This window comes from Dendrobium catenatum, unplaced genomic scaffold, assembly GCF_001605985.2.
Source record: "Dendrobium catenatum unplaced genomic scaffold, ASM160598v2 fragScaff_scaffold_913, whole genome shotgun sequence".
Lineage (NCBI taxonomy): Eukaryota > Viridiplantae > Streptophyta > Magnoliopsida > Asparagales > Orchidaceae > Dendrobium > Dendrobium catenatum.
The window spans coordinates 654,452-681,156 of NW_021319375.1; the positions used below are offsets into that span (position 1 = coordinate 654,452).

The following is a 26,705-nucleotide window of genomic DNA, read 5'->3' on the forward strand; positions in this document are numbered from 1 at the left end:
TCAAAATTCTTGAAATTGAACTTTGGGAGGGGTAAATTGCTGAAACCTGAGACAAATCTCGAACGAATTCCTTCCTTCTCTAGCCTCACCCGCCCAGCCATCCTTCCATCGCAGCCTGCCTCCTCCTCCCACACGTGGCTCTCTGCTGCTTTCTTGCCGCCAATTTTGTTTGGCTCCTTTTGGATTCGACGCTCACTACCACCATGAATGGAGAGACCCGAATGGAATTTCGGTTTTGAACGATCGCAACGGAAAGGTCGATCATTCTCCGCTTCACCCTTTTTTGAGCGGGATTCGACTTCGACGACACCCCGAGGAGTACTTGGACGGATCTTGCACCTCTCGTGGATCTCCATAAGATACATTTCTTCCGTCTATACGTGGATCATCGAAAGCCCGACGCCTGCTCCTCATCCCGGCGACAAGTCCTCCAAGATCACTGTCTACTCAGTTGTGGCGTCGCTAAGCCTGCTCACGTTCTTTTCCGCTAGCCCCTACCTCAAATGAGACGAGGATCCTAAGGTGAAGGATCTAAACCTTAAATTTGGGGCCTTTGTTCGTTATTCAGCTATCGCATTATTTGAGATTTTGACCTTTATTTTGAAAGCCTTCTAACCTTTACTGTGGCTTCTTTGCTGTTACTTAACACTCGTCTTTGAATTCTTTGAACGTAAATTGATGACGCATAAAAGTTTTGGAAAGCAATCTAATTCAGATATTCATTATATTGTAAGCTTGCAATTCACGTTTCATTACATATAGTTTCACATCATTGTGGTATCAGAGGCAATGGTACCATGCCTTGGCATGTTTAGAAAACACTAGCGTCTATAATTCATTAGCTGTAGTTTAATTTTTGCATGCATATCATGTTAGTAGCAAAATTTTTCTGTTTTTGTCACTGTTTTCGTTTCCTGCATTCATTTAGTTTTAGATTATAAGTATCTGCATCTAGTTGCTGCCTTTGTTTGGATAGGTTCTAAGTGTAGAACGACTTTACTTTGCGCAGCTGCTGTCCTCTGTTTTCTGCCAGCTGTTAGGCTTCCGTTTGTCAGCTTAGTCTCTGTTAGGTGCTGCCTATCCCCGGACCTACCAAATCACTCATAGGTGACTTCCCCTCTTCGGGCTTGCTTGATCGCCACATCGTTCCAGCTGCGTAACTTCTGGATATCCAGCAAAATTTCAGTGGGCATAGTGGCTGTCCTAAGCTTAGGAAGTCGTCTAGTGATCCTAGCACCCAACCATTGACACTCATATGCAACACTGACTATTTTGGGCCAATTGGGCGTACCGTTACTCAGCAAAATTGCCAACACCAAAACCGATTAGCTGACTTTAGGCGCCACAACGAGTGACCGACTTGATAAACATCGAGCGTAACGGGAATCCTGCAATTTATTACGCCATCAAGACCTCACTCACCTTTGGCGAAGAACAACCGACACCGATCATGAACCCATCGAGATCCCGGACGTTTTCACGACCATCACACGCAACCCTAGCCACCTCAGGAGCCCATTAGGGGACGACAACACTTGGAGAACAACGACGCTCACATTACTGAAGAACATCAGGATTGACGCCCAACCTACGACGGAACCCTTGACCTCAGTTTTCCAGATTGGCTGAAGTCAATGGAAGTATTTCAAATGGTACAACATCTTTGAGGCGAGGAAAGTGAGGTTCGCCGAGATTGAAGCTCATTGGTCGAGCCAACCTTACTGGACCAACTTAAAAACATGCGCGAAGCTCCGTCGGTGACACACCTCCACATCACGATTGGAGAACCCATGAAGCAAGAGCTTGAGAAAAAATACCTCCCACTGTCCTACTATCCTAAACTCCTAGATAAGTGGAATAGACTGACTCAAGAAGCAAACCTGTAAGGATACATCTCTGCCTTCGACGATTTTCTGATTCGTATGCAACGGCGAGGAGTCGCCACCAGCCAACCCAAATCCTATCCATGTTTAGAGCTTGGCCTTAGGGAGACGCTTAGAACCAACTTTTTGCTAGAGGAATTGACACCTTAAGAGGCAGCGTTGCAGCCTGTACTGGACCTAGAGAGGTCCAAGACCCACTCCCACACTAGGGCAGTTTGACGACGCTTCGACCAAACCCATATCGAACTCCACCAGCAGTCCACTCGACCCACGAACCGATAGGTAGTCGACCCACTGCTAGCCACAGCCAACTCGCGGACTCTAGAGTTAAAGCCACCGACCGTGACCCCCCAAGCGATTCTGGAACCAAAATGTTAATAGGTGTCATGGGTATGGACACATTGCTTCACATTGTTCCAGTCCCTAAAAGTCACCATAATAGAAGGGTGGATGATGACGGAAGAGCCCGAAAACTTGACTAGTTCACCACAGTTGATGAGGACGAGAGATTCTTCAACTGAAGATGAACTACCACCCTTCAAGTCGTTAGATGTGCTTTGTCCCAACGCGAAACTGAGTGATGACTGGAGAAGCTACTTCCATTTTTCACACCTTTACTAAGATCGAGATAAAAACTGTTCAAGTCATTATCGATAGTGGAAGTTGTTAACGCTGTCTCCTCTGGCTAATGATTTCTAAACTAAACCTTAAAGCCCACACCTCACCCAAATCCTTACTAAGTGGCTTTGGATCAACTCCACTCTATGAGAAATCAAAGATAGGACCTTATCCCCTTCGAATTCAATGGGATACCAAGAGAAGATTGGTACTGTGATTTGACGATGGATCGTAGGCCAAATATTCTGGGCGCCCGCTGGTTGTTTGATGACAATGCATGTCCATATCATGGGAAGTCAAACACCTGCGTGTTTGAGCACAATGGAAAGAAATTAAATTGATTCCCTCTCCAACCTTAAGTCTGACAAAGGGTGAAGTTTAAAACTGTTCCTCCAGAACCAATTAAGGGCCTACACCTTGTGACGCCGCGAAAGAACTAGATATTGGAGTTTAAACCAAGGCCATCACCCATGTCATGCCCTTAGTAGCTAGGGAAGTTAAGGAGGAGCAGGGAGCCTGTCCCCAAGAGGTTAGGCCTCTGCTTAGAAGCTCGCCTTGATGTCTTCCCGGAGGATTGTACCTGACCAGACTTCCCCCCTTAGGATATCCAACACGTGATTGACTTTCAGTCCGGGAGCTTCCGCTACCTAACTCCCCCCACTTACCGCAGAACCCAACAGAAGCATAGGAACTTAAAAGGCAAGTAGATGAGCTACTGCCCCAGCGCGATTTAGTCAAAGAAAAGCCTGATGCCCGTGTGCGAGTCCCTGCCTCTTAACGAAATACATAATAATCCTAAGAAGGACGGCTTCCTGGGGATGTGATGTGATAGCCGCGTGATCAACAAGATTCCGTGAAATTATCGTTTTTCTGACCCTCGTTTAAGACGATGTTAGACATGATGTCCTGGCAGCAACGCTGTTCTCAAAAGTGACCTTAAAACGTGGGTATTCATCAAATCCGAATCCGCCCGGGGATGAATTGGGAAGACGCTTTTAAAACTAAGGAACGGATTGTACGAATGGATGCGTTATGCCATTGGTCTTAGCAACGCTTGTCACGACCCCGACCCGATCCGGGACGAACCCCGCTCGCAGCCGGGCCGCGACAAAAACCTTTGTATCCAGGATCTTGACTCCTTGGAATTGGTTTACTGAACTGATTCTTCCAAATAATTAAAACTCAACAGACACACAACACAGAGGCTACTATGAATCATCAAACACAGTGGAACAAAACATCGATCTTTTTCTTCTTTCTTTCCTCAAAACAATCATACTACAATACGGTACATGGCTAGCCAGAAGAAATACAGAAGAAAAGCCATGACTTAGTTCGTTTACAAAAAATCAAAAGTCAAAAGTACCGGATACTGATCAGACTCTGAACTCTAGTTCCTGGAACTTCCTTCCCTTCTTCAGAACCTGAAACACCCACCAGAAGAGACAAGAGTTTGAGCTCAACTAGACCTCAGCAAGAGCAACAAACCTCCAATCAAAATCTCAGATTCTCAAAACCAACACATCAGAAAAATCACAGAAATCGGAACAGAATCGTACAGTATCAGAACGGAACAGATCAAATCAGAACAGACAGATCACATTAACAGAATCATGAAATTCAGAGTTCGCATAATGCATATCGTATCAGATCACAATTGCTTACAGAACAGATACCAGAAATCAGAATCATTATCAACATCAGATATCAGATATATTAATTCCATAGCTAAATGCCCTGACGACTGACGGAATCTCTACGGATTCCGCGCCCCTTATTGCCTCCTCCCCCAGACACTTGACTGAATACTCATAGGATCCAGGGCCCCTTATGCCTCCCCTTTGTTTTTTTTTTTGCCTTTCACCGGGGGGCCACAGGAAACAAGATGTTTTGCTTTAATAGCACCAGAACAGAATTCATCGGTATCCGGAACAGAACAGATATCAGATTTCAGATTTGCTCAATTTCGATTTCTCAGTACACTAAACTGAATCTGTCCATAGGATCCAGGCCTCTGTGAGTTACTTAGAAACTCCCTTTGATAGCATATATACATATAGTCATATCAATTCAGAAGAAATTCGGACAAATCAGAAATTCAGACAAAAAATCGGGCAAGCAAAACTGGGCAGTATACCGGAATTTACACAAATTTCCTGAAATCAAAATTCACAATAATTCGCACAGAATGTAGATAATCACATTTCAGAAACATTTATTCTACTGCACAGATAATTTCCTATTTCACAGAAAATGCAGTCGGACTGAAATACACCGCCGAATCAAAATACCCGGACAAAAAATCTTCGAAAATAACCCAGAAATGTGCACACCCGACACGTCCCACAATATACAGAAAGTGTACGCGGTAAAAAACTGAATCCAATCAAGAAGATCCGGACGAAAAAATCATAACGGAAACGAAAGTACCGGACAGAAAATACCGCCCAAACACGACGTCTGAAAATTGAGAAAGGCGGAATGTGCCTTACTCTTGCGTTACAACAAATTCGCTAACAGTCTTCTTCGCGACGAAACAGCTCTCGCATCGTCCGAAAATCAACTTTTTCTCCAAAAATTCTCTCGACTTTCTCTCTCTCGGCTAATATTTCGTTTTTAATGATTTTCTCTCTCCTCAAATGATTGAAATCAGCTTATAAATCTTCAGATTTCGGCCGGCCGATCGCCATATCGTCGCAAGACGATCAGCCAATTTGGATCAGTCCTAGACGTTCCCAGAACTATTCTCAATGGCCGACATTTTTCTACAGGTGCCAATCGGCCTGCGACGCATGTCCCTCAATCGGCCTGGACGATACGTAACAGAAAATCAGACCTGGAGCAAATATGGGCACATTCTGGAGCGAATCTTCCACTGATCGTCCCAGGACGATCCTGGGCTGCAATTTTCTTTGATAGTACAAACGCCCCTAGCAACTTATCATGCGGATTAAATGACCCAAGTCCTCGACCGTTTCATCGAAAAGTCGTGTGTCGTTCTATTTGCGATGATATTTGATCTAAGCCAAATCGGTAGACCAACATTTGGAACACCTGAAACAAGTTTGCGAAATTTTGAGGAAAGAAAAGGTTTCTGTACTGCTAAACCTCGGGGAAGTGTGCTGTTTCCTCACGACAAGTTACCTTCTAGGATTTTACATATCTCCTCAGGAATCTTCACCAGACCCCTAAAAAGTCAGAGCGATTAATGAGGGGCTGAGCAAGACTATAAGGGAGTTCAGATTTTCACGGATTGGCCACATTCTAAGGAGGTTTATTAGAAACTTTAGCACTATGTGGCGCCCATAACCGACTGCCTCAAGAAAGGCGAATTCATTACGAAGACAGCTGCCACTAAGGCTTTCGAGGATATTAAAAGAAAATGGTGGAATCCCTGCTTATGCGTCTTCCGATTTTTCTAAAGTCTTTGAAGTAACATGTGACGCCTCAGGAATTGGTTATAGGAGGAGTTTATCTCAAGAAGGACACCCTTGGCATTCTTTAGCGAGAACTGAACGACATTCTCAGAGGTATTCTACCTATGACAAGGAAATCTTGCGGTCATTCATCCTCCATACTGGAGACACTATTACTGCCCCAAGAATTTGTGATATTCTCAGATCACGAAGCCTTAAGATACATCAATTCACAGAAGAAACTCAATGCCCACCATGGCCGTTGGGTTGAATTCCTTGAGATATATACTACACGATAGACACAAAGCAGGAATTGAGAATAAGGCTGCTGACGCCCTCAGTCGAAGAATGATGACTCCAGGAATGAGGACGAAGTAATTGGTTTTGAGCGACTAAAAGATGACTATTTGGACTGCCCGATTTTAAAGAAACCTACACCCTACTGACTAGATGGGGATGGACCTTTAATGGATGTTTCTTGTTGGAGGATGGCTATTTGTTCAAGGCCCAAAAACTCTGTATTCCGAATACTCTCTGCGAGAATTTTAGTCTTGGAGCTGCATGCGGGAGGCATAGCTGGCCACTTTGGTCAATCCAAAACTATTGCCGCCTAGAAATAGATTCTATTGCCCACCTGAAACGCGACGTTGCAAGCTTATAAAGAGATGTCACACCTGCCAACTTGCCAAACAACGAAAACAAACACAGGCCTCTTCACGACTACCTGTACCTAATTGCCCCTTGGCAGGATGTAAGCAGGACTTTGTATTAGGTTACCAAGACCCTCAGAAAACACGATTTTGTATTGTGTCGTTCGTTGATAGTTTTCTAAGATGGCCATTCCTACCCTGTTTCCAAAACTTTGATGCATCCCGGAGTCCGTAAGCTATACTTTGAGAGATTGGAGACTTCATGGTTACCAAACTATCGTATCCGACAGGGATGTCAAATTCACAAGTTTTTTTGGAAAACACTTTGGCATAAGATGGGTTACGAATTACAGTTTTCTACAGCTTCCACCCTGTAACCGATGGTCAAACCGAAGTATGTAAACAGAAGTTTATTGCTAGGAAACCGCTTAAGAACGTTAGTTGGGGAAAACCTTAGAGACTGGATTCTAAGTACGATGCCGAGTTAGCCTATATTAAATTCTGTCAACCGAACCACGGGTTTGAGTCTGCCCCCGGAGATTGTGTATGGTTCAAACCAAAGCACCTATAGATTTCTATCCATGGGTCCTAATAGAGTCAATAGGTCACTGAGTCAGCATCTGCATTCTGTCATCGCATTTACATGATTGCACATGAGAAATTAATAAAAATTGAATTGGAGCTGGTCAACTATACAACGTTAATGCCGACGCGTCAACGAAGAAAGGGTTCTAAAGTAACTACTACAGCCGTTGGCGCTACCGGGACGAGTATGGGAGGAGATATCCATGGATTTCATAGATGGGCTGCCCCGTTCAGAAGGCTTCACAATGATCTTGGTGGTGGTGGATAGATTGAGCAAATATGCTCATTTCATTTTCCTCCGACATCCTTACATCGCGGTGACAATTACTTCAACATTCATTAGAGAGGTGGTCAGATTGCATGGCGTACCAGGGGCGATTGTGTCAGACATAGTTAAGGTGTTCCTCAGGCATTTTTGGAGGGAATTGTTCAGGTTACAGGGGACCGTTTTGAAGAGGAGCACCGCTTACCACCCATAGAGGTGGTCAAACGGAGGAGGTTAATAAGAGCTTGGAGACCTACTTGAGATGTTTTGTGTCGGAGACACCGAAGCTTTGGGCCAAGTGGTTGTCTTGGGCGGACTACTGGTATAACACCTCTTTTCACTCGGCTTCATAGATGGCTCCATTCAAGGTGCTGTACGGAAGGGACCCCCTCACTTTGTGCACTTTGGGAGTAGCAATACTCCAGTTTCTTCAGTGGAGTATTTGGAGGAGTGGGATCGAGTGTTAGAGGAATTGAAGGAATATCTACTGAGAGTTCAACAGATTATGAAGAAATAGGTTGATGGGCATAGGAAGGACATCCAGTTCGAAGCAGGAGAGAAAGTGTTCTTAAAGCTCTGACTATACCGACAGAAGACAGTTGCTAACAGAAAAAATGAAAAGCTCGCTCCAAGATACTTTGGATCTTATGAAATATTGAAAAAAATCGGAGCAGTAGCATATCGATTGAAACTACCACCCATAGCGACTATTTATCCGGTTTTTCATGTGTCACAACTGAGAAGAGCCATTAGAGATTACACAGCCAGCTCAGAGTTACCGGCCACGCTTACGGAGGATTTAGAGGTGATTATGGACCCCTTAGAGTTGATGGGGGTTCGTCAGAAAGAAGATGGAGCGAAAGAAATACTGATCAAGTGGAAGAATCTGCCGGACTACGATGCCACGTGTGAGCCGTACAATTAATAGGGTGAAACAATAGTTCCTAGTTTTCCCCTTGAGGACAAGGTGATTCTTTGGGAGGGCGGTATTGATAGGCTGGTTCATCCTGAACCGGCCTAGGAGCCGGCCCAGAGGCTGGCTCAGTATTACAGGAGGCGGAACAAGGGGTTCCACCCCCTTTGATTCCGACCAGGTGTGGGGCCCGTATGGAAATTTTGGGAAGGAGTGGGTGGCTAGGGGAGAGAGTGAATTTTGAATGAGAAAGATTTGAATTAGGTTTGTATTAGGAAAGTAATTGTATTATGAGGGGGATTTGTCTAGAGTTAGTATTCATGCTTTGTTTTGTTCTTCTCTTGGAATTTGTTTGGCGTCCTGGGCTCTACTCTCTAGGCATCTTGTCTAGAGATTGAGAGAGAACGATCCTCCTCTTGAATTGAGGATCAATTGTATCTTGCTTGACATTTGTTTTGGTTTTGTTATCTCCTGCAATCCATTGTTTTGGCACTGTTTTTGCCCAGATTTTCGGATTTATCTCGCTGTTTTCACCAATTAGAGATAGGTTTGCTTGCAAACTCAAGTATTTCGCTTAGGGTTACTTGTGAACTCAAGTATTTCCTATCAGATTTGTTGAAGTCTATTTGCTTAGTTTTAGTAATAGCTTGAACTTTTTTATTTTTTTGTGTGATTAGATCTTTTAAGTGTATTTTTTAGGGGTCGTATACAAGTGTCTTGATCCGCAAGAAAAAAAAATGAGTTAGAATAACAGGGTTATACAAAAAGACATTATTTTATAGGGTAAGTTAACTCATGCAAAATTTGTCTCATCTACACAAAAAGACATTATTTTATAGCTTTGGTGAATAGTTCATTTAAGTTTTAAACATTTTTGTACATAATGACATTTAAATTCATAATAATTAGTTAAGTTAAGATTTTTATAATTCTTATTTTTGCTGTGATTCCAAGCTACTAAATTCCCATGTATCTGTAGGATCAATCATTGGGGTTCCCTGATGGAATCACAAATGTTATTCTATTAGAGGGGTCACATTGCAATATTCCATGAATCCCAGAGGCTTCTTCATGAATATGATCCAATAAAAAGAAATTCATTTTGTTCAACCTACAAAGAAAATAGAGTTGAGAAAAATGAAACTAAATTAAACTATTCAGTCCAATTAGTTGGTTTATAAATTAAAAAAAAAATGGATTAGTTATGTTAGTTTAAATAAGATTTTTCAACGAGATTTTGTTTGGTTTCACATATAGTATTAATTTAAAAAATTTAATATGCATTAAATTTAAGATCAACTATTCTTTCTTTGTATTAGATGGCTTAAGTTACATCATGCATATTTTAATTTAGTCTAGTAAATCTAATATCAACCCTTTGTTTTTTATTCTAGGTTTCAAGGTACATCATTCAAAGTTTGATTTAGTGTTATTTACTTTTTTCTCTGTTTTCCAAAATTCCAATCTTGATCAAACTAGTGCTAATTCACAAAATGAATCTCAGTAAAATTAAAGCAAACTAAATTGAGCCACAATAGGTTTTCTTAGTTCTATTTTTTTTTAAGTTTAAAACCCTATATGTTAAGATATATGGATTGATTAAGATTTTTTATTGATTAATTAATATACAAGAAAATCAACGTAGTAGGCACGAATATAGAGCACAGTTTTTCATAGTCATGCTATACAAGATTTCATGTTGAATGTTACATTTCAATTTCAATCTTTTACATTATGCAGAGTTGAGGTCTTTAACGGAATATCAACATTTCTCTCTGAAGGGGAAAATAAATTGTCGAAATCCTAACATGAAGCGCCATAACGGACATCACGGGCTTATTGATTCTATCTATCTGATTTAGAATTCATGGTTATGACTCAATTATTCTTGTTGCTTGACTGATGCATGCACAATGGCCGAGGTGCATCAACAGAGTTTTATCAAGAAGCTTCATTTTAGCATTTCAAATGGCATGCCTCACGCAGAACCAGTCTCTAGCTTTAAGGCGGATGAAAAGGAACTGGTATTTAAATATTCTTATGCCCTTTTTTTTCCAATTCGGTTGTTCAGGCTTCTTTGAGAATATTTATTTCAAGAACAATGAACGGTCTTTTGTTCAGGTGCTTTTGCAGACTAATGGGTCATTTGGGACGGTTTTTTTACTGTTTCTTAAAGCAGCTTTCTAATAAAAAATTAAAAATTTTGTACTATAAAGTTTCTTTAAGAAGCAATAAAAAAACCGTCTCAAATGAAACCTAATAAACACTAATCTGCATGGCTTTCTGAATTCATTGCGCCAAAAAAAAGAAAAAAAAAAGAGAGCTTTCCTTCTCAATGCTCTTGAACAATAGGCTGTGTATGGCTAATTGGCACTTTTCACAATCGTGTTTTGTATATGATTACCTAAAGCTATAGTGATGTTTCTTTTTTGATCAGGTACATGGCGTTTTACAGATGCTGCAAGGTTTCTGCAGCTATTTATTTTCTTGGGATATGGGTGGGCAAATATTTCTGTTGAAGAGTGGGATTTTTTCTTGTCATCTATCCCAGACTAGTCTTCACAGCATTTTAAACAAGTTTATCTTCTGTGGAACATGCTTAAAGAAGGTGGAACTCTTTGTTAAGAATGTAAAAGCTTCTCGTCAAAGAGCTCCTACCCTTCAGGCTTTTGCTCATTCCGTCCATTCATGGCTCAAGGTAATTTTGCTTCATAATGTCTACGTTAGATGTCTGCATCTGCTTATTATTATTATTTTTTTTTGTGTAATCTCTATTATTTTGTATATAGAGATTGCGGGATCTTGCTTTGAAAGAGGAAATAAGGTCAACTTCTATAGATTGCCAAATAACAGTTACACTCCTTCAGCTGACCAATTCCTTATCAAGGTCAGGCAGTTTCATTATCATCTCAATTATTTTGACTTGCTTGAAATCTTCTGTTTGCTATCTTTGGTGTAGGTGTTCTCTCAAATGAAAATTTTCACTCGCCCTGAACAAGTTCATTATGCATCATTAATTTTAGCTTGGTTATTTTCCATTCTTTGCTTAGATGCTAAGTAGTTCCTTGATGAAGTTAAACAAGTTTTCATGGTGTTGAATCCACCCATTGACCTAGTATAGTATGAACTTAAGTCATGTTCATGATCTTAATATTTCATCTCAGATCAGTTTTAGCAAGTTTTTATTTACATGTATAAAAGTTATTGCCTGCCTAATCTATTTTGGAGTTATTCTTATTACAAAATTCTGTAGAGTTGGAAGATTTGGTTATATGTCAAAGGAAACCCCTGAGTGTTGTCCTGTTTTTCATTTAGATGCTCTTAATCAGTAAAATTTCTTTCCTTTTCCGATCCTTCCAATTCTCAATTAGCTATTTGTTATTTATTAGAGATTCTGCCTGTGGAATTTTGTTGAGGAGAAGGATTTATTATCCGAGCTCAAATAGTTGGGAAGGATATTGACGGTGATCAGTTTACTAGTATACTAACGTTGAAGTTGGAAGATCAATTACCAAGCACCTTTTACTGTTTTATTGAAGTATTGCAGTCGCACTGTGATGAATAGTTTCAAAACTGTTATTATTTAGTTAATAATAGAAATGAAACAAAATGGTATCTTATGCCACCTGGGGTGCATTAGTAAATTTAATCTCCAAGTTAGGATCTTATGATCATTATCCCAACTAGTTAAGAATTGGCTTTTTCAATCTTTCTTTGCCATGAATTCTTTTCTGAACATTCACCTAGTGTTAACTCTTTTTCAGCATAATTTTCTTGAAAAATATTCTAACCATGTTAGCTTTGGCCTAACCCCTTTTCAAGCCTTTTAAGGCCATGTCTATTTTCTACGTCTTGTAATAGAACATACTCAAAGAAGAATGAATAGAGAACCTCTAATTACTTCGATTTTTTTTTTTCTGTTGTTGAACTGAAAAATCCCCTTGATTCCTTAGTCAGGCAAAGGAAATTGTGTTGATAAGCTTCATTACCTTGACTTCTTTGCAGTTGTGTTTATTTATATTCCTCTTCTATGTCATGTGATTAATCTCATATGCCACACTGCTTTGCAGTATGTGCTCTGGGGCAGAGCATCTTGCTCAAGTGGTGCATGGATCCATACCGAGTGCTTATGTAAATTCTGAAATTGTAATCCCTGCTAATAAGATGGCTGTTAGTATTCTGAATTTTCTGTTCAAGAAAATGAGTGAAGTCTATCTTGTACAAGGTGGTGAGGTTAGAAATATAGGCTTTGTTTGAGACGGTTTTTTTTGCTTCTTAAAGCAATTTTTTAGTTAAAAAACTAAATTTTTTTATACTAGAAAGCTGTTTTGAGAAGCAATAAAAAAGTTGTAACAAACGAAACCATAATTTGTTTTCACCTGCTTTTTCTTTCTTGCCGTCCGTTACAATTTTATCTAGACAAATTGTGCTGAAATCAGGAAGAAGCATATCATATGTTGCTTTCCATCATGGGAGAAACTTTGCTTCCATATCTTGAGGTGCTGGACTCATGGTTGTATGAGGGATTACTTGATGATCCTTGTGAGGAGGTATTTGTGATTTTTTTATGTTGGTTTAGCCTTTTGATTGTTCTATTTTTGTTTTAACACGTTTATCTTGAATCATGATGAACTCTTACACTCGCTTAAACATAAAAGCTCAAATATGTGTATCTAGTTCATGAACCTGCCACTAATATAGGGTATAAGGAAAGGTTGATGATGCAACTTTACCCTTACATTTGTAAAATGTTTGTTTTTGTGAATCGATCTTTCTTTCTAGAATACGCTAGAGTTTAAGTTGTCTCTTTCTTTATCATACTAATTAGGTCCTCATTTTTCTTGTGGAGGAATCCATTGTGCAGCTAATCCTTGTTTGCAGAAAAGGCAAGATGAATTGAAGAATGAGAAAAATGCATAACGTATATTTACACTTTTGCTTCGAAGTCTTTATATTCAATATTCTGAGCATCTTAACTAAATGGTTTTATACCAACTCTTTATAGGGCTTACTATCACTCATAAAAGCTTTTGAAGTGATTTGCTAAATATCCTAGGTAAAAAGGATAACTAATGGTTTTTTATATAAGTAAATGAACTATTTTTTTAAGACTTACAACTAAGGGGTCATTTGCTAGAACAATAGAAGTAGTAGCAATCAACACTCCATTTATTCATGGTTTAAATATTTTCTTTTGACTATGTTTTTCAGTCTGAAATGTTTCATTTGTCGTGATCATTGTTTTTATTTATTTTAAAATTGATCCAATTAATGAAATTTTCGAGTCAAGTTTCTTAAAGTTCTTTCCCTATCTATCTCTCCACTTCATAGGTTTTCTTTTATGCCAATAATGCAATTAGTGTTGATCAGCCAACATATTGGGAGACCAGTTATCTTTTTCGGCTGTCCAGGTCTATGAGCTCTAAATCCAATGATACTCTGGTTGACGGGGATATTGATTCTACTAGGCCACAAGTTAGGGGAGAAACAGGAGGTCAGGAATCTGCTCCCTTGTTTAGTTCTGTAGGAGGGAGTGATCAAAGCAATATTAACTGCCCTATGTTCCTGAAGGAACTGGCAAGACCCATTGTATCTGCTGGGAAATCTTTGCAGTTGGTTCAACATGTTCGAGGCGACTACATTTCTTTGTCCGATAAGGGGCGTGGCAGAAAGCTCGACTTTCCATTATCAAATGAGTCTGATGGTCAGTTTAACAGGCAGAAGTTTCAGCAGGAGGCTTGGCCAAATACTTTGAAAAAACATGGATGTGCAGAAAGTTGCAATTATGCTCGCCTAATGGGAGTTTTGACCTTACCTGAAGTCTTCCTGTTATCATTGGCAGGCTTAATAGGTGATCGGGATCACATTTATCAGAAACTAACAATATCCTTCCCTGAGATAGTTGAGATCATTAACAAAGAGAAGATACTGAAAGGAGTTACAGAAGATGGACAAGCATCATTAAGCCATGAGAAGATATGGATCAAATTCTTGGCTGATGTAATAAAAGAGAGAAGAGATGTAGAAGGTGGAAAAGGTGATTCTTGCCATAGTGGAATTACACAAGTTCATGGTTCAATGAAAGTGAAACCTAAATATAATTCAGACTATCATAGCACCAATTCCAAAGATAGTGACATTTTGGCAAGTACCTTTATCAGCTCTCTGCACCCTCATAAGCCAATCATGACCGTATCCAGACAGTTTATTGAAAAGCACAGAGCCTTGTGGAGTAATCTTAACATATCTAAGTACATTCACCTTCCTCCTCTGAACGATGAAAGCTTGCGAAAGGCTATTTATGCTGAAAGGTTTAACAGCGCAGAGGCAAGTGGCAATATCCAAAGTGGAGGTTCTCTCCCAAGTTTTTCTGGAACAGACTACAGTTTTGGTTTTCATCATAATGAAGTTAAACTGCTTCACGCAGAAGATGATATTAGGAATTTGGAATATTTGTATTCCTTCCCAACTCTTCTTCCTTCTTTTCAGGTGTAAAACAAAAATTGCTTTTGAGAGCATTCGTTCAGGGCTTATCTAACTTTAATTCTCATGAAAACAATTTGCTTTAGAACAGGAAAGTGTCCCAGTGTCAGATCTTCTTCCTTTCCAGAAGAACAGCACAGTTTCCCAAAGAATTCTTAGTTGGATGCAAGATGTAAATTTGAATGCTGCACCCCAACCTGATATCATCATAAAGGAATGTCTTGCTGTATATATTAAAAAGCAGGTAAATAGCTTATTTTATTTGTGTTTTTTTGTTAGTAATGATCTAAAACCATGTTTTTTTTCATTTTCTTACTTCTAGATCGATCAAATTGGTAGACATATACTTTTGAAGCTAATGACTGATTGGAAATTGATGGATGAACTTAATATAATACGTTCAATTTATTTACTTGGGTCAGGTAGTTTCAGTTTCAAGTTCCTGTTTTCCTGCCAAGTGATTTTGGGGCTTGAAAATATTCTTATTTTCAGGTGACCTGCTGCAGAGGTTCCTTACTGTAGTTTTTGACAAGATAGATAAGGGAGAATCATGGGACGATGATTTCGAGTTGAATACTATTCTACAGGTTCTTGGACTCTCAAAATGCATGTAATCCTTCTGTTGCAATAAGTGATGTGAAATTCTTCTTTTCTGATAATCTGGTAATACTTTTTCAAAAATAGGAATCCATCAGAAATTCGGCTGATAATACCCTTCTGAGTGTGTTTCCTGTAAAATGTTTTATGTAGTTAATTCCTTCGAATACATTTCTTTCGGTTATCATCACGTTCTTTCCATCATACATGCCAAAATCAACAAAATTTATCTCCTATAAACTTGTCTTAAAAGGTTCTATCATATTCCTCCTAATATCATATGCCTTTCATAATATGAGTACACCACACTCTCATCCTTGTTATTTTACTATCAATTAGGGCTGCAAACGAGCCGAGCCGAGCCGAGTATGTGAGTGTTCATGTTTGAGTTCGTTTATTATTACCTTGTTCAAGTTCGGTTCATGTTTGATCCGAGCTTTATTGTTTGTGTTCATGTTTGGTTCGCTTAATTTATCGGTGTTCATGTTTGATTCATGTTCGGTTCGTTTAGTGTTTATCGAGCTTTAAAAAAACAAATATTAACGAGCTATGTTCGTGAACATATTTAGCAAATAATCTATTGAACAAACAAACCTTAAATTTGTTCATGAACATCTTAAACAAATAATCTAGCAAACATGGATAAATATAAAATGTCTCTTGTTCATGAAAAAATTCATTATCTTATAAAAACTTTAAAATGTTTATATTATGTAAATTTATCAATTTTATAGTTAAATATTAATCGAATTTTTATCGAGTTTATTCACGAGCTCTGAATCAAACAAGAATCGAGCTTTTATTGAACTTCTTATTGACCTTAATGTCGAGCTTGTTCAAGAGCTTCAAATGATGTTGTTCGTGGACATAAATGAACCGAACATATTAGTGTTCAAACTTGTTTATTTAAGGATCGAGTATTTAAAATGTTATTCAAGTTTGTTTGTTTAGTTAGTTAAACGATCACAAACGAGCTTTAATCGAACCGAGCAATGAGTAGCTCGTCAAACATTTGGTTCGCTTGCATCCCTACTATCAATCAATCTCAACCATCTCATTTCTACCCTCACTGAATTTCTTAGGGGGCTTCTTTATTACCCAACTTTGGTACAATGAAAGTATCTCTCCAATTTAGGCTTTGTTTGGGACAGTTTTTTTATTGTTTCTTAAAGCAGCTTTTTGATGCAAAAATTAAAATTTGTGTACTAGAACACTCTTTTAAGAAGTAGTAAGAAAGCCACCCCAAACGAAGCCTTAGTCACCTAGCTTTTTCATCAATCATCTCACGCCAATTGTATGTCGGTCTCCCTTTATAGGACCTAATTTTAAATTTGCATTGTAAGCATATATATTGTCAATATAAACTATGGTCGTTATGATTATTATGTAACTCTACTGTGATTAGGAATTATCCATATTATATTCTTAACATATTAGTTTTTACTAACCCCGGAATTGAGTAACCAATGACACGTCACTCCACTGACAAAATCAAGGTCATCGTCTAAAGGGAGTTCTTGCAACTTACTGAACTTTGGGGTTAGATTAAGCGAAAGCTTATGTTTTAAAACTAGTTTCTTTATTTTTTTTTCTGTGATAACAGTAACTTAAATTTCTTCATTCATTTGCAAAATCTTATTATGGACCACATTTTATATATAATATATTAAAGAAAACTGATAAATTCCAGTTTTTCCAAGTAGGGGAGGACTGCAGTGCAGAATCACAAACATCACTTGTTAGTGGAACAAAAACTCCTCCATTTTGTTGATGCATTTCATCAATATGTCATGGATAGAGTAAAAGATCTTTCCCTTATTTTCCATTGGCATGTGTAAATTTGTTTTTTTTATCATTGCTAGAAAGCTGATCCATTCTTATTAACAGGTATTTCACAGTGCTTGGATTGAACTCTGCACTGCCATGTCATCTGCAGGCTCTCTTGATGAAGTCATAGAAGTTCATGAGGCCTACCTTTCGTCGATCCAACGACAGTGTTTCGTCGGCCCAGATAAGCTAGTTCAGTCAACCCTAATCTTCTTTGCCTTTGCATTCTAATGAATACAAAAATATATGTGCATTTTGCTGAACTAAGTTCATCTAATTTATGGCTATATCAGATCACTCCATTTGCAAATTTCATTATAATTTTGATTGCAGACTGTTTCAATACTAATTTGTTTTCCTGCGCTTGCAGTGGGCTCTGATTGCAAGTAGAGTCAAGAGCATTCTTGGATTAGCTCTAGATTTTCACTCCATACAGCAGAGCCTGCACAGTGTGGGAGCAGCTCCAGCTATCAGGGCAAGATGCGAAATGGAGGTGGATCGAATCGAGAAGCAGTTCGACGATTGCATCGCCTTTCTTCTTCGAGTAATTTCTTAACTCTCTCTCCTTGTAAATCGGCGAAATTTTTTGAAGTTTCTGAGCAGTTCTTATGATTGTTACTGCATCTGGTTTTGTTTATGCAGATCTTATCTTTTAAGCTCAATGTAGGACACTTTCCACACCTGGCTGATTTGGTTACTAGAATAAACTACAACTACTTCTACATGTCTGATAGTGGAAACTTGCTGACTGTTCCTAGCTTTGAAGGTGCCAAACTTGGGAGGAATTTGCCCTCTTGAGCTGAATGATCAAGGCATATGGGCATTTGCCTTCTCTTTACTTGCTATTTTATTTTTCAGACTTTTGTACCATGAAAAAACTTAGATTTTGGTGGTGATTGTCCCTTTTTATAAAAATTTGGTTGACGCAGCCCAACTCACTCCCCTCTTTAGGAGCTTCAGCTCTCATCGCTGAGTTTGTGGGGTTGAGATTTGCATATGAGAAATTGTTCTGTCTGGAGATCGGATGCAAAATGCTGTTCGGAGATCAATCAAAATGCGCAATGTCAGCGGAACCGAACCGTGGTACTGAGCAAATAGGTGATGCGGCGCATTCTGGTTGGTCTTCGGATGACGTTCAACATCCGTATAGAATAATTAATCGTATATGAGTGTGTGCTCAAGCTTCCGATTAAAATTTTAAAATATTAGAAAAATGGTATTAAAATTTTTCAATATTTTAAAATTTTAATTGTAAATTTATGCACACACTCATATAAAGTTAGAATTCTATAAGTTACGTAGTTCGTTTTGGTCTGATGGTTGAGAGCTTTGATTACAAATCAAAAGTTCCCGGAGTTCGAATCTTGTGTATGTCATCTGTGTGTAAATTTGATTTAATTGACCTAAATGTCTTAAAATAATAATTCTGAAAGTTTGAAGCACATTAGATTGACAGTCATGGAGATGAGTTGTTTTAGTCCAATGGTGTTATATATGACCTAAATCAAATTTTATCTGAGTTAGTGCTAAGCAAAAAAATGGGCGACTGAGTGGCATTTATTTGTTAAGTACTATTAGGACAGCTCCAACCTAAACTCTCATTTTTCATTCCAAAATGCAGTAAAATCAAAAAATGCCGTGATTCATCTCTAGTGGAACTTCATTTTGCTCCAAAATCATCGCTCGTTTCTTTCGCGCCTTTCTCAGACGAGTTCGGTAGAGAGAAAGAAATGACGCAAGTGAAAAGTGTGGCGGCAATATTGATGTTGCACTGTTCAATTGCGATCAAAAGGCGGAAGAAATGACGTTCGATTGCGACATTTGAGGGCCTCCATTTGGCTGTTTGCCAAACGGTTGGAGATGATCTTATACTTATGAAAATAATAAACAGAAATTAAATTCATTTATTTTATTTAAATGGCCTAATAAAAATGAGATGAAATGTTATAATATATTTTTGTTTGAAAAGCATGTGATTGGATCAATTAAATAAACTGAGCCTCAATTTAAGAATTTTAAGAAATAAAATTTTTTTTTATTGAGTGACTGACTTTCTTGGAAATTAAATTAAAAATTAATTGAAGACATAAATATATTTAACGATTCATTTGTTTTTAAAACTATTTTATATAATAGTTTATATTTATAAGAAATAAAATGAGTACAATATAAATTAGTTATATGTAATATAAATATATATATTTGCAATTTTTTGTAATTAGTATACTATTAATATTGAATCATAAAAGATTCTATATAAACTTCTCCTTATCATAGAGGAAAATTTTGACAAAATAGATTATCCATTCGATTCTAATTATCTATTACTTAATATTTTACAATTATTATAAAATGTTTTAATTTTTTCTAATATAATATGTAAATAATTAATTAAATTTTATATTAATTTTAAAAAAATAAAGTCAAGAAGTTTTACTAATCATGATATTCTCATTTTGTTAATTTTTTAAGTAAAATAAAAACATTTGTTTGAAATATTCCAATCAATTTTTTTTTTGGGACATAAATATTCCAATAAAAGCTCTTAAGTTAAATTGTATCATAAAAGTCATCAAATTTATACCATATATCAAAAGGAACCCATTGGATTCACAAACTACCCAAACACAAATGAAGATATCAATAAAAACCCTCCGCTTGCGGCTTCGGCGACGTCAACATCGCCGCATAATGCCGCAGCCGCTCCTCCCCCGGCGACGCACACCTCGACGCCGGCCGCCTCGGTCGAGCATAACCCCTACACCCCGAACCGGAACCTGAACCAGCCACCACCATCACCCTATGGCTCCGCCAGGCCAACTGTATAGCCACCGCCGCCCACGTCCGCCACGCCGGCGAATAATACCGCGCGCTCCGCCGCACCCTTTCGTTCAGAAAAACATACCGAAAGTGCTGCGTGACGTACTTCACGTCGGCGGCTTCGAGCCCGAAGGCCTCCGTGGTCTCCAGCGTGATCAGCGTGGAAGACGAAGGAGGAAGACGATGCACAAAGGGGCGGCGAAGACACCATGAAAGGAGCTCGTCGCCGCTGAAGTTGCCGGGACCTAACATGCAGCAGCTTTGTAAGCCATCGCGAAGTAGCTGCTTGCTTTGAAGGTGGCCGCGAACGATGAAGATCATTCTTTGGACTGGATCTCCTTCCCTCGTTATCTGAATCATGTTGATCAAAGATGAGTGAAGTATTACAAACTGATATTGTTTATTATTATTTTTTCTTTTGATGATGGTCTGCTAATCATTTATAAATGGTGAGCAGATCCTTCTTCCTGTCGTCGTTGCAATAGCTGAAGTGAACAGCAATATTCAACACATTTTTTAAAATAACAATGAGAAATATATAACGTTAAGGCTTACAGTTTCTCCTTTAGGAAAGACCAGAGACTTCACCCTGTCACAAATGTTCTCCAGCACTAGCTCATCCATGTGCTGAAACAGAGGCACCTGCAAAATTCAAGGACTTCACATCAGTCCATGTTTTTTTTTTTTGAACGGGGTATCTAACTGTTGCCAGGAAGTACTTGCGGCTTAACTAATTTCTTGGCAGAACCTAACCAGGCCACCCACCGGCATTTGGCCCACACTTGCTTTGACCCACTAAAAAGGTGAAGCCGTAGTAGAGGGGATTTGATCCCGAGATGGGGGGATCCTAACCGTGCTCGCCCACCAACTACTCTAAGCCTCGGTGGGTATCAGTCCAATTCAACTGCTGCATATGGAACTGCTTGCATCAGATCCCATGATTTTTTTTGGATATGGACTCGAACTCATGACCTCAAGACCTCTGATGCGAGTAGTTGAATATGGACTCAAGACCTCTTGGTTGAATATGTGTAAGACTCGAACTCAAGACTCTTGGTTGGTAGTCAAAGCTCCCCACCAACACATGCAAGACTCGAACTCAAGACCTGTTGGTTGATAGCTAAAGCTGGCTCCCAACCAACATATTGAATAAGATGATAAAGCTAAATTTGTTGTAGCTAAAACATCTAACACATGTCGGGTAAACGGATCAAATCTATGAAAAAAAGGAATATAAAAATATTATATAAAAAATTATAAATTTTATATAGATTCAACAAATTTATGACTTCATTCAATTGTTGTTGTTGCAGATTTCATTATGATATGATTATGGTGATTATGAAGAATTATAACTTCAATTCATCATATACACCACCAAATAGGTACCACAACTTTCAAAAGCACTCATAATTGACTTGCAACTAAGATTTTATTTGGAATGACTTTCTTACTGAGTAGCTTTTTAGTACAAAATTTTTTGAAAAGTTGTTTTAAGAAGCAATCAAAAAGTTGTCCAAACTAAATCTAAGGCTTCGTTTGAGATGACTTTCTTACTGCTTCTTAAAGCATGTTTTTAGTAAAAAAAATTAACTAAATTTGTATAATTTCTTCTTTGGAAAAAAAAGTAGGCTATACAACTTAACAAAATGTACCTGACGGACAAGGTCAAGGCAGAGATGATACTTAATGTCTCTTCTAAGTCCCTGTGGCAAATTACTTATCATGTTGCACTCATCAACGCCTCTCATGGCCGCCCATCGTTGCCTCTCGTACTGTCGCACACGCTGCCGAATGCTCTTCGGCAGCTGCCGCTGCCTCATCCACCAGTCCATGCTTCTCATCTTCATATGCAGAGTCTTCTTCTTGCAAGTAGTTGAGTGCAAGAACACCTGCAATTATCACCAGCTCTTACTTGTTCATTACTACTACTACAACTTCATTTGGGGCAGCTTTTCTCCTGCTTTTTAAAGCAGTTTTTTAGTATTGAAAAGCTGTTTTAAGTAGTAAGAAAGTTGTCCCAAACGAAGCCTACAGCAGCGGCCGCTATTGCTGCTATCAGATAATTTCAATGGAATGCTTCTTCTTCTGACCTTGATATTTCCAATTAGCATTGTCACTAATATGAGGCCGCTTGTTATCACCACAATGTTGAAGATGATCTCAAGCCAATCTGTTGTGCTCACAAGAGCTCCACCAAAGGTGCTGTAGAACAAAGCATGAATAGCCAGATCATCCATTCAAGAAGTAGTTAAACTCATACATATCAAATTTTAAGAAAATTTGTATAAAGCTCTTTACAGTTTCCTGCTTTTTAGAACAAGGACAATGTTTTAGGGGCTGCTAAATCATTAAAATCTGAAAAGTATCTGACCTGACAATGATTAAATCATTAAATTGTAATTAACTGTTTGACCATTTGTTTTAGGATTTGAGATTTGTGAGAGGAGAATGGTAGTTCAGTGTGAAATCTGATTGTGTTGATCAATTGAGTTGTGCTGTTGGCTCGGACATCAAGTTAATTTGTTGTGCTCAATTTTTTTTTTATATAATGCCTCGGCGCTGTGCACCCGATCGCCTCTACTGTAATATCAAAAATCTGCTCCAGGATCGTCCAGGACGATCTGGATCGTCCTGGGACGATCAGTGGAAAATCTGCTCCAGAATGTGCCCAGTTTTGCTCTAGGTGATTTTCTGTACACATCGTCCAGGCCGATTTGGACATCGTCCGGGCCGATTGGCACTGTAGAAAATATCGGCCTGAGAATAGTTCTGGGAACCGTCCAGGACGATCCAAAATGGTCTGATCGTCCTGGGACGATTTGGCGATCGGCCGGGCCGATCTGTGTATTATAAAGCTTCGATGATAGAGGCTTGAGCGCTGCAGCGCTCCAAACTGGCACCATAGGGCTTTTAGGCGGATTGAGCAGATTTATTTCTCGTTTTCCTGAAGGGTGGTGTACCTTGTTGTTATTTACTTGGCTTTCTCTTATGTTTTGTGTGAGAATGATGCAAGAGAGGAGAGAAGTAAGAATAGAAGAGAGAAGAAGAGAGATATGTACTTATTTCTCCCAATTTTCATAATGAATTTTTTGGTGTGTATGCCTCCGTGGTTTTTTCCCGATTTCAAAATTTCCCACATTAAATCCTCGTGTCCTTTTGTTAAATCCAATGAATGGTTGCATGTAACAAAAAAATCCAAACTACAAGGATTTTATGCAAAACACTGAAACTAATAGCTTACGTTAGGGTCATCAAGCCCCATAGAAGAGGGAGGAGTATCTTCTCCACACGGCTTGTGTTTGCAACTATAAGAACTGTCAATCTGTAAGCTCCATAGCTGTAGTTGTTTCCACTGTTACCCAAACAATTCTCTGTAGCTCTGGTGCTGTTAGCCCATATCAGTCTCGTCTTCTCTCTAATATCAGTGGTGCTTCCATAGTATATGGGATCAATACATCCCAAGGCCTGCAACAAGCAGCCTTGTACAGCACTGCATTGTTCTGTCAGACACTTTGTGGCTCTTTGTATTCCTAGCAAGTACCAGCAAGCTCCCACTGCCTGAATGATTTTGGTATCAAATGAAAATGAAGAGATAGGTGACAATAGGCGGAGACCGCACGCAAGCTTACGTTTGGATTTGCTGTGTTTTTGCTGCGCTTTTGTTAAATTTTTGCAAAAGGCAGCTAATATATAATTTAATTGCGTATTAGCTGTCATTTTGCAAAAATACATCAAAAGTGCAGTAAAAACACAACAAATATCTTACTGATTGAGTATTTGTTGTCCTTTTGGTGCGCTTTTGCAAAAACTCAGCAAAACAGCAGCAAAAGGATAGTGTTGGGTTCGAGTCTTTCATATGAGTTGGTTGGGAGCCAACTTTGGCTACCAACCAACGAGTCTTGAGTTCGAGTCTTACGTATACGTTGGTTGGGAGCTTTGCAAAAGCACAACAAAAGGACATCAAATACTCAATTTGTAAGATATTTGATGTGCTTTAACCATGCATTTGTTGTATTTTGGGAAAGAACAGCTAATACACAATGAAAATTGTATATTAGATTCCTTTTGCAAAAATACAATAAAAGCATAGCAAATCCGAACGTAAGCTTGCGTGCGGTCTCCGAATAGAATAATTTGCCACAACAGAGAGAGCATTGTGACGGGGGAAGTATCAATAATGCTTACATGAGATGCTATGAAATAGGCAATCAGGTTGAGAGCAATTCCCCACCAGATTGTTCCAAAAATATATCCCGATGAGTTCTGCAACCGTCGAAGGAAGGATACAGAGTGGTAGATCTTGGGTAGATATTGGAAGAGGAACATGATTAAGAAGATGGTCATAACCCACATGGTGGAGCCTTGTTCTATCAGAGCTGGTACTGCCACCCATAGAACAACCTGCAGCAGTTTTTATTTTCATGTATGTTCTAATCCATGAATTGAAGACTATGATGCATAGACACGGATGCGATATGATACGGACACGAAATACGTCAATTATTGAAAATATATGATATGAACATGGGTTTGACACGATATTATTAGGGTTTAGGATTTAAGAATTTGTGTTTAAAATGATTAGTACTAGGATGTCAGGAGTCGGACGTTGATGTTGTTTATCAGTCATCGAGAGAGGAGATGACAATGCTGTTGAGAGTCAGGCATTGATGTTATGCAGTAGATATTGGGCGTCAATGTTAAGGGGACGTTTATCGTGGATTTTGAGAAGACGTTTGACAAAGATGAAATGTCAAGTTGTGGGTGTATAAATTGCTAGCATAAAGCATCAAACTTTGATATGGAGATTGTTTTGAAATGCTGATGTTGTAATGACGTCAGAGATTAATGTTGAGATGACATCGAATATTATTGTGAAATCAAAATTGTAACCCGTCAAAAAGAAATTAAAATGAGAATATTCAATGAATGAAGTATTAAGTGGGATGATTTAGTTTGTTTTATGAATAGGAAATAAGAAATTTAGTTTTTATTTTTTAAATAAGTAAAAATTTTTAATACAACAAATTATATTTTAAAAAATTCATAAAATATTTAATTTATATGTGTTCAATTTGTAATTAATATTTTTTTAATTGAACATATTTTTAGCGTGTCCAACACATATCGGAGGAGTGTCAGGTTTGAGGAGAAATGTCTGTGCATAATAGGTTGAAGATTATGTTGCAGCATAATCTTACCTGAGGTATTGGAAGGACGACAAAGAGATCAAAAAAGAACTCCTTTTTCAATCTCAAATAGTTCATGGCCGCCCTCTGAGACTTCATTTTTGAATTCTGAACATTCGGTTCAACCACTCCATCTTCCTTTTTATTGCTTTTTTTCATGTGATATACTGTCTTCATCTTCAACCACATATTCCATAAATGCACTGCATCAGTAATGAATCGCAGGAGAGTAATGGTGGCAGCAAACCATCCATCGACGAAGAGGCAGAGCTCCTCGCTGTTGATTGAGAGTGCGTAGAAGAACAAGGGATCGACAAAGAGTCCTGAAGCTCTCACAAGAAGAAAAGCTCGATTCCATTCCTGCACCCACTTCGATTGTGGATCGAATGCACCGCCATTGCCATGCTTTGGAGGGTTGTAGCTCCAGGCCTCCTCGTCAGAAGTTCTGTCAACAATGTGAGCAGGAAAATGGCTGGAATTGCCGGAATCCATGGCAGTGTTGGAGGAAGAAGATGGAAGGAGTTTTCAAGTGGTGAGAAGCATATTGGTTCTCACAAAGAAGGCAAGTCAGAGGAGCAGAGTGGCATCCTAAGAGTGGAAGAAGAAGGTAAATTGTCCTTGAGCTAAGGCACAATCAGAAAAATGTTACAAGAGGTTCAATGCTAAGTTTGAGTTAAAAAAGAAGCAATCTTTACGGTGCAAGTATTTTTCTGATGCTTGAAAGTGGCTTCTTTTTTGAGCTTTGGCCTCATGATTGTTCTGTACAGTTTTTTTGGGAAACAACTTGTATAAAAAATTAATGGGAGTAGGATGAATTATTCTGTGCAGGTTTAGAACGTCGTTCAGAGCCCAATGAAAATGCACCACATCACCCTCTACTCGGTACCGCGGCTCAGTACTGGATGACGTGCTGCGCCTGATTCGCCTCTGGACAGTAAGTTTTGTCCGCTGTCCGCACAGAATAATCTCTCTGGGAGCAGACAAGTAAAAGAGAGGTTATTAGTCAATTCCTCCTCATCTCCATCACTTTTTGCCAACTTCTCCCCCTTTTGAGAAATTATTCTATGCGGACACCAGATGTAGCTCTGTGTCAGGAGGTGAATCAGAGTCCGTCTTGTCACCTGGGACACAACGGGTACACAGTCGCGGTACACAGCAAGATAATGGGTACACAGCCGCGGTACATAGTAAGAAAATGACGTGACATACTCTGATTTACCTCCTAGGTGTCGGCCCAGAATAATTAATCCTAAAAAGGGAGCCTATAGTGTCACGATTGTGGAGTCTACAACTTCCACGAACTTTCCAAAATATACCTTACGGACGCATGGAGAAAAACGTGGGTTAAGCTAAAAGAAATCAAACACAAACAGAGAAGTAAAGATATATTGCATTACAACCAAATTTTATTACATTGAGGTAATCTAATTGGACAACAAGTTCTTACTTGCTGCAA

The 26,705-nt window shown here is 38.8% G+C and overlaps 3 protein-coding genes across 10 annotated transcripts in view; 2 read left to right on the plus strand and 1 right to left on the minus strand.

Moving 5' to 3' along the window:
* The window catches only part of LOC110109254 (gamma-tubulin complex component 5-like), a 36,257-nt gene extending 18,082 nt beyond the window's left edge, over positions 1–18,175 (plus strand). For 4 of the 6 annotated variants that reach the window (XM_020840226.2, XM_020840233.2, XM_028697320.1 and 1 more), the window contains 4 exons: positions 17,114–17,209; positions 17,298–17,429; positions 17,608–17,781; positions 17,880–18,175. In XM_020840226.2, the coding sequence (XP_020695885.2) occupies positions 17,114–17,209; positions 17,298–17,429; positions 17,608–17,781; positions 17,880–18,035 (558 nt within the window). In that variant the 3' untranslated portion in view covers positions 18,036–18,175. Of the gene's footprint in view, positions 1–17,100; positions 17,210–17,297; positions 17,430–17,607; positions 17,782–17,879 lie in introns of those variants that run through there. The other 2 variants (XR_003701635.1, XM_028697322.1) reach the window with 2 other exon arrangements.
* On the plus strand, positions 10,073–15,537 carry LOC114580274. 3 transcript variants are annotated; one of them, XM_028697323.1, is made up of 9 exons: positions 10,073–10,354; positions 10,768–11,028; positions 11,120–11,217; positions 12,401–12,563; positions 12,770–12,880; positions 13,662–14,819; positions 14,905–15,057; positions 15,306–15,400; positions 15,498–15,537. In XM_028697323.1, exons 1-8 carry the CDS (start codon positions 10,244–10,246, stop codon positions 15,333–15,335), a joined length of 2,085 nt encoding a protein of 694 aa, XP_028553156.1. In that variant the 5' UTR covers positions 10,073–10,243; the 3' UTR covers positions 15,336–15,400; positions 15,498–15,537. The 3 variants fall into 3 exon arrangements, with proteins under 3 accessions (XP_028553156.1, XP_028553158.1, XP_028553157.1); XM_028697325.1 differs by lacking the exon at positions 15,498–15,537 and having other exon boundaries at positions 14,900–15,057; positions 15,306–15,398; XM_028697324.1 differs by lacking the exons at positions 15,306–15,400; positions 15,498–15,537 and adding an exon at positions 15,136–15,235 and having other exon boundaries at positions 14,900–15,057.
* Positions 18,176–19,839: 1,664 nt separating the features above from the next.
* On the minus strand, positions 19,840–25,741 carry LOC110109497 (cyclic nucleotide-gated ion channel 4-like). Its single transcript, XM_020840595.2, has 7 exons — positions 25,262–25,741; positions 24,246–24,461; positions 23,302–23,618; positions 22,151–22,262; positions 21,713–21,949; positions 20,613–20,699; positions 19,840–20,408 (listed from the first exon to the last, which is right to left on the minus strand). Exons 1-7 carry the CDS (start codon positions 25,739–25,741, stop codon positions 19,878–19,880), a joined length of 1,980 nt encoding a protein of 659 aa, XP_020696254.1. The 3' UTR covers positions 19,840–19,877.
* Between the last annotated feature and the right edge of the window lie 964 nt (positions 25,742–26,705).

Bases quoted from the DNA above. Each gene is read 5' to 3' on its own strand.
- LOC114580274 (XM_028697323.1), top strand. From the start codon at position 10,244: ATGGCCGAGGTGCATCAACAGAGTTTTATCAAGAAGCTTCATTTTAGC. The intron at 12,881-13,661 runs GTATTTGTGATT...TCCACTTCATAG, and splicing joins TTGATGATCCTTGTGAGGAG to GTTTTCTTTTATGCCAATAA. The intron at 14,820-14,904 runs GTGTAAAACAAA...GCTTTAGAACAG, and splicing joins CTCTTCTTCCTTCTTTTCAG to GAAAGTGTCCCAGTGTCAGA.
- LOC110109497 (XM_020840595.2), bottom strand. From the start codon at position 25,741: ATGGATTCCGGCAATTCCAGCCATTTTCCTGCTCACATTGTTGACAGA. The intron at 21,950-22,150 runs GTCAGAAGAAGA...TGATAATTGCAG, and splicing joins TGCTAATTGGAAATATCAAG to GTGTTCTTGCACTCAACTAC. The intron at 20,409-20,612 runs GTAAGCCTTAAC...AACATGATTCAG, and splicing joins TCTTTCCTAAAGGAGAAACT to ATAACGAGGGAAGGAGATCC.